Source organism: Rhincodon typus, unplaced genomic scaffold (genome assembly GCF_021869965.1).
Source record: "Rhincodon typus isolate 14 unplaced genomic scaffold, sRhiTyp1.1 hic_rhity00007158, whole genome shotgun sequence".
NCBI classification, from domain to species: domain Eukaryota; kingdom Metazoa; phylum Chordata; class Chondrichthyes; order Orectolobiformes; family Rhincodontidae; genus Rhincodon; species Rhincodon typus.
The window spans coordinates 305-7,776 of NW_025972796.1; the positions used below are offsets into that span (position 1 = coordinate 305).

The window sequence follows — 7,472 nt, forward strand, 5'->3', positions numbered from 1 at the left end:
AGCTGGATGAACAAGTAGTGTTCAGGAAGCAGAAGGCTGCAAAAGGAGTCGGACAGGCTGGGAGAGTGGACAAAGAAGTGGCCGACGGGATACAATGTGGGAGGTTATGTATTTTGGTAGGAAGAATAGAGATGTACACTATTTTCAACATGGGGAAAGGCTTCAGAAATCTGAAGCTCAAAGGAACTTAAGAGAATCTGAACTAGGACTCCCAAGTTAACATGCAGGTTCAGCTGGCAGCTAGGAACGCAAATATAATGTTTGCATTCATTTCAAGAGGGCTGGAATACAACAGCAGTGATGTACTGCTGAGGCTGTATAAAGCTCTGGTCAGACTGCATTTGGAATATTGAGAGCAGTTTTGGGCTTTATATCTAAGACAGGATTTGCTAGTGTTGGAGGGGATCCAGAGGAGGTTTATAAGAATGATCCTGGAGATGAAGGGCTTGTCATATGAGAAGCGGTTGAGGACTCTGGGTCTGTACTCGATGGGATTTAGAAGGATGAAGGTAATCTAACCAAAGCTTACAGAATACTGAGAGGCCTGGATAGAGCAGATGCGGAGAAGATGTTTCCATTAGTAGGAGGGACTAGGACCTAAGGGCACAGCCTCACAGTGAAGGGCCGACCTTTGAGATGAGGAGAAATGTCTTCAGCCAGAGGGTGGTGAATCTGTGGAACTCAATGCCGCAGAGGGCTGTGGAGGCCAAGTCATTGAGTGTATTTAAGACAGAGATAGGTATTTAATTGGTAATGGGACCATGGGTTCTGGGAAGGAAAGAAGGAGATGGGGTTGACAAAATATCAGGCATGATTTGATAGCGAAGCAGACTTGATGGACCAAACGGTCTAATTCTGCTCCTTTATCTTATGGTTTTATTCTACAAATCAGAATATAAAATGACATAAAATGGCATGGTAGACTGATTGGTAAAGTTACTCGCATGGAATTTGGGGAAAGCTTGCCAATCGGATACAAAATTGGTTTGATGATAGGAACAGAGATCGTGGAGGGTTGTTTTTCGGACTGGCGGCCTATGAGCATGGTGTTCTGCAGTGATCGGTGTTGGGTCCACTGTTGTTTATCATTTATATTTGGAGGAGAATTTAGCAGGCATGGTTAGCATGTTTGCAGATAACATCAAAGCTGGTGGTATAGCAGTCAGTGAAGAAGGTTACCTAATTTTTGGGCCAACGGGCTAATGAGTGGCAGATGGAGTTTAATTTGGATGAGACAGCAGTTGGCAATGAATATTAGATCTTCAATTTCAGAAATCAAGGCATTGAATACAAAAGTAGGAATGTTATATTGATTGTTTATAAAGCTCTGGTTCAGCCACAACAAGAATATTGCATTAGGAAATATGAAAGGATTATTGAAAGAGTACAGAGTAAAATAATTCCAGGATGAGGGATTTTATCTATGAGGTTGGCCTCAACCAGCTGGGGGTATTTTTCTTGGAATATTGGAGTTGAGGGCAGATTTGAAGGAAGTGTACAAAATGACCACAAACTTCGATTCGGTGGACAAAGAAACGCGGCCATCATGAGCTCATGCTACAAGGCCAAGGAGTCACATTGAGATTTGGGTGAGAGAAGTGAGGAAGAATTTTTCTTTTGTGCAGCAAATGTTGACAACCCAAAAGTTATTGCTATAAGTTCAGAAGAATGATTGTAACGGGAAACTGGATGAGCACTTAAGCAAAATAAATTTGCAGGATTATGGGAATACAGGTGAATGGGAATAATTGGATTGTTTTACAGAAAGCCAGCACAGTCTCAAATGGGCTGAATGATCTTCCTCCATGGTAATGATTCCACTGACCGCCGAAGCCTAAATTTTCCTGATCCCGAGTTGAATGTTGATTATCATGGATTCCTTCTTCATTACATCAACGAAAAGCTTCTGCTTTTTGAACCAAACTTTATGCACAGCATTTCACAATGAATTCAGTCATTCACAATACAATTATAAAACTATCTGCAACAACCCCAAGAGAACAATAAGAAAACTCACCGATAGAACCTTCTCTTGGTTGCTGAGAGCATCAGGGTTACGTTGTTGAACCATCCGGCTAATTGTCCTTAGAGCAGCTGCTCGTGTGGGGACCTCGGGATCAAAGGCGATCTGAAGAATCTGGTGGAAGTTCCTGGGTGAGTTGCCAGGGGTGGCCATGTTCCCGTGCTCCATCCCACCAACACTATGGGAAGTAGGCGACTGTCGCTGGCTTCCAGTCACTGGACAAGTTTCTTTTGGGTGGCTGGACTTTGTTGGTTTGTCATCCTGTTTATTTTGGTTGCCCATGGTGCTTTGTGCAGCTGTTGCAACTGTTTCAGTGGAGAATGCTCCATGGGTAGCGACAGTAATGCGCAAGTCTGATGCCAACTCTTGTATAACAGGATCAGGATGTAACACTGCAATCTGCTCAAGTCTGGGTAACATTGGTTTCATGGCATCAAAATCTGTTGAGGTGAGCTGCAGTAAGACAGGGAGTTATGATCAGAGATCGCCCCAAATTTACAGTACTGCCCCTCTTCTCCTTCCGTATATTTGTATCAATTCCAATGTGATCCCACTGTTCTGTTGCCTCACCCTACCCCTTCACCTTTCTCTAGGTCAAATGTTACACCAATTTCCATGGAAATGATGCAATGTTCTTAATTTCAACCATACTGTGTCAAGAAAATGATCCAAATTTCTCTCCTCATTCTCAGTGGCAGATTTAACGCAATGGTGCTTTGTCAATGAAGCCCTTGGTCACTCCCACAATCAGAGGAAATACCCTTTCTGTATTGACTCTATCAAAACCTTTTATTATCTTTTTAAAAAATGATGAAACTTTCTCTTGGCATTTCTTGCTACAGTGGAAATTATCAAGTATATATAGAGCTTGGGCAGCATGAGAGAGCAGCCAGCTGGGGTAAAGAATGGAGGTGGTGGTGGGAATTGTAAGAGAGGATAAAGGAGCATCAACAGGGTAAATAACAACAGGAAGACAAGGAGTGCGAGGAATAATTGAGTGCTATGTCTGTAAATGTACAGCACAAGAAGCTCTAACTGGAACCAACCCTGGGTTTTATGGATTATGTGCAGTCATATGATTTGGTACAATATTGCCCACTGATGTACAGAGAGAATCTTGCTTCAGCATAAATCATGGAGAAGTCTGCTTACGCACTCTTTCTTCTCTTTGCTCACTCACCTGAACAGCTCCTCCCAGCATGGCTGCGATCAGTCCCATTCCCATACTTAGTGTCTGTGCTTCCACAGTCTCCTCAGTTCGGTGCGTCAAGTTTACGCAGCAACGATCCAATGTTGTAATGACAAATTCAATGACCTGCAGCACAACTATGTTAATAAAGAAGATGCAGCAACAGAAGTGTTATTTCTGATTCTTTTGGTTATTAACTGTAATCCAGGCATCTCACTGCAGGGAGCAACTCTCCCTTTCACAAAGGTGATAAATCATCAATTTTTTCAAAATTCCAACAAATCTTCTCTCCCATGATAGAGCTCATAACAAATAAGAATCCGCATTTTGAAAACAAATACATATTATTACACCATGTGACACAGAATGCCAGTGCAGCCTCCCTGTGCCGGATTAGCCCCCATTAAGCCAATGCAGTCCCACTTTTTTGTTTATTACTACTCTACCCATAATGCACATATCAGCCACAGTGCAATACGTTGAGTAATACTCTACAATCCATTTCTGACTCCATGTCTCAAACAAACCCAGCATTAAATAATTGGCTTTATTTTTAAAGATTGCTTTGTATCAGTAACAAAGCACTGTTCAGGAATGTTACTGATATGGATGTCACAGAAATCTGTACTGCGCTGCTCACACATCTGGAGACATAATCCTATTCTCAGTTGAAATAAGAGTATGCAAACCTCATGGTACAAGGAATGATCAATTTGCCCCAATGCAGTATTCAGTGTTGTTCCCTCATCTCATCAATGTCTACATTTCAGGGGAAATGAATGGTGCCCTAGGTTCAGAACTCTCAGAATGCTGTATCTGTATTAGTACATCCAGCACAGTAATGAGCTTGTCCTTTATTTGATCTAAAGTTGCCACAAAATGACTGTGGGAAAATGTGAAGTTGTTCATTTTGGAAGGGAGAACCAAAAAAAAAGTATTATTTCAAGGCAGAAAAACTGCAGAAGGCTGCAACACAAAGGGACTTAGAGATACTTGTGGACGATACATAGAAAGCTAGCACAGAGGTGAGCAAGTAATCAGGAAGGCTAATGGAATGTTGGTACCTATTTCAAGGGAGATGGAGTATAAGTGTAGGGAAGTCTTCCTGCAACTGTACAAGGTGGTGGTGAGATCACAGCTGGAGTACTGGGTGCAGTTTTGATCCCCTTATTTAAGGAAAGTTATTTCATTGGAGGCAGTTCAGAGAAGGTTCATTAGGATGATCGCTGGTATGGAGGGATTATGAGTAAAGATTAAACAGGTTTGGACTCTACTCATTGGAATTTAGAAGAATGAGAGGCGGTGTCATTGAAAGGTGTAGGATTCTTAAGGGCTTGCCAGGGTAAATGCAGATTGGATGTTTCCCCTGATGAGAGAGTCTAGGACCAGAGGCAATTGTCTCAGAATAAAGAGGCACCAACTTAACATTGAGATAAGGAGAACGCTCTTCTCTCAAAGAGTTGAGAGTCTGTGGAACTCTCTGCCATAGAGAGCTGTTGGGGCACAGACCTTGTGTACACTTAAAGTTGAAGAAGTTCTTAAAGTTAAGTTCTTAAAGTTTTTAAACTTAAAGTTCTTGATCAGAAGGGAAATCATGGGTTACAGGGAAAAGGCAGGAAAATGGATGTGAAGAATGTCCAATCAGCCATGATCCTATTGAAAAGCAGACAGGCTCAAGGGGCTGAATGGCCTACTTCTGTTCCTATTTCTTATGGTCTTAGAAGCCCCAAGGTTGCCTGACATGAGTGCATTTAAGAGTCACTTCAGGAAACATCTTCTTCACCTTTGTTCATACATGTTAAATGACAGATAGTCACCCAGTGAGCACCGTATCCTGGTTATCCAACTCTCATGGAAATGCCTCTATATCCAGTAGCAGCCTCCTGAAACACACTGTATGCAGGACTAGTGCCCTGCTCTTGCGGAGAGCAAGTACTCAGCTCCCACAGAGAACTCTCTATTCAATGCCAGTACTGTTACCTCTCCCCAGAGAGTACTGTTTTGAGTTCTTGGACTGCAGTGTTTTGACATAGAGTAGTTGAGATATTGCGGAACTCACGTGCACAGTATTGTTGAGGATGAGATGACCAAATCTCTCGCATAATACAGCAATGAGTTGCAAGGTGACCAACTGTTGTTCCCGCTGCTCCCATTCAAGCAAACCATCAGTGCGGTTTGTTGCAAGCCTGTCTTCCGTCTCTCCTGCTAAATATGTAAGACCCTGAAAAACAGATACGTGCATTACCTTTCCCTGAGTCTGCACCTTTACGCCACATTGACCAAAACCATTCACACAAATCACACCTCTCCAAAGCACCTCATATCATTCTTTCTCCTAACATTAACTGCTACCACTGCACTCACTGAGGTTCCTCAATGCACTATCAGTGATGCTCCATTATCAGCCAATAAGAGAAGCACCTATGGAACGAAGTTAGTTCCGACAACTTTCTGCTTTCTTTTCCTTTGCTGCTCTCCAAGTGCTGGATCATTCTATTGGCTGCGGCCTAACATTACTGCTCATATCTGTGACAATCAACCTTTTTGTAAAGATCATAGCACATCCTGAGCTACCCAGGATTACAGCCAAGGACAGGATACATGACCACATTGTGAAGTGCATGTAGGAATCCAAGGATTATAAATTCCAAATAAATTTCTGAAGGACTGCATGAAACATCTCACCTCAGGAAAGGGGCACATGGAATCATACACTTTGCTACCCAAGGATTTCGGGTGGCACAGTGGCTCAGTAGTTAGCACTGCTGCCTCACAGTGCCAGGGACCCAGGTTCAATTCCACCCTTGGGCGACTGGCTGTGTGGAGTTTGCACATTCTCCCCATGTCGGCGTGGGTTTACTCTGGGTGCTCCAGTTTCCTCCCACAGTCCAAAAATGTGCAGGCTAGGTGGATTGGCTGTGCTAAATTGTCCGTAGTATTCAAGGATATGTAGCTTAGGTGGGTTATAGGGGCATGGGTCTGGGTGGGATGCTCGAAGGGTCGGTGTGGACTTGTTGGGCCGAAGGGCCTGTTTTCACACTGTAGGGATTCTACGATTCTATGATTTCAGTGAACCCAACAACCTGCTCCAATGGGGAACAGCCAAAGTGTGTGCATAGCTGAGCCACACTAACCAGGCAGCTCCAAGCTTTGTACCATTCACTAATTTCAGACAATAGTCAATGTTTGGGTTCAAACATTAAGGCTACAATATGTATGTTCTCTCCAGGAATAAGAAGCAAAGTTTGTTGGCTCATGTGTGTGGATGTTCTCTGATGCTGGGTTACAGGATCAGGTTCTCAGTACCAATGGCCACTTGGGTAAGCAAAAGTTAACACCTTCAACAAAATAAAAGAAAACAAAACAGTTTCACCTGAAGATCAAACAGGCGATCGGGAGGCAATGGTATAGTGGTATTGTAACTGGACTAGTAATCCAGAGACCCAGGCAACATTCTGGGGATCCAGGTACAATCACAGAAGATAATGGAAAGGAAATTCAATAAAATCTGGAATTAAAAGTCTAATGATGATCGTGAAACTGTTGCTGATTGTTGTGAAATCCCATTTGTTTCACTAATGTCCTTACCAGATCCAGCCTACGCGTGACTCCAGGCCCTCTGCAATGTTGTTAATTTTTAACTGCCTTCTGAAACAGACATGCAAGCCACTCAGTTGTATCAAAAGGAAAGGCAATGGCCTTATGGCATTCTCACTGGGTTAGTAATCCTGAGGCCAGGATAACTTTCTGGGCACGTGAGTTTGAATCCCACTATGGCAGATGGTGAAATATGAATTCAATAAAAACCTGGGATTCAAAATCTGGTCTAATGGTGACCATGTAGCCACTGTTGATTGTTCTAAAAGCTCATCTGATTCACTAATGTTTTTCAGCGATGGAGATCTGTTGTCTTTGTTTGGTTTAGCTTACATGTGACTCCACACCCACAGAAATGTGGTTGTTTGTTAACTGCCCTCCGGCATTGCGGATGGGCAATAAATACTGGCTAAGTTAGAGATGCCTGCATCTCAAGAGCAAATTTTAAAAAAGGCTGAAAAGCCTTAAAAAGGAATGAAACCGAACAGATCAATGATAAACTTAGACTTGCTGACCTAGCAGTCATCTTTACTAACCTTCTAGTGCCAAAATTGAGAGAGCTATCTCACAAACTATCTCACAGTCTTGCCAATTGGACAGGACATACCCTGTATAGGTGGTGGCAGTGGTATACAGTCAGAAGGGAATTGCCCTGGGAATTCT

General features: G+C 42.9%; 1 protein-coding gene across 1 annotated transcript; it reads right to left on the reverse strand.

The window, feature by feature from the left end:
* Positions 1-1,954: 1,954 nt before the first annotated feature.
* On the reverse strand, positions 1,955-5,454 carry LOC125482210 (transport and Golgi organization protein 6 homolog). Its single transcript, XM_048594229.1, has 3 exons — positions 5,272-5,454; positions 3,204-3,338; positions 1,955-2,476 (listed from the first exon to the last, which is right to left on the reverse strand). The coding sequence occupies exons 1-3, from the start codon at positions 5,452-5,454 to the stop codon at positions 1,970-1,972; spliced, it is 825 nt and encodes a 274-aa protein (XP_048450186.1). The 3' UTR covers positions 1,955-1,969.
* Between the last annotated feature and the right edge of the window lie 2,018 nt (positions 5,455-7,472).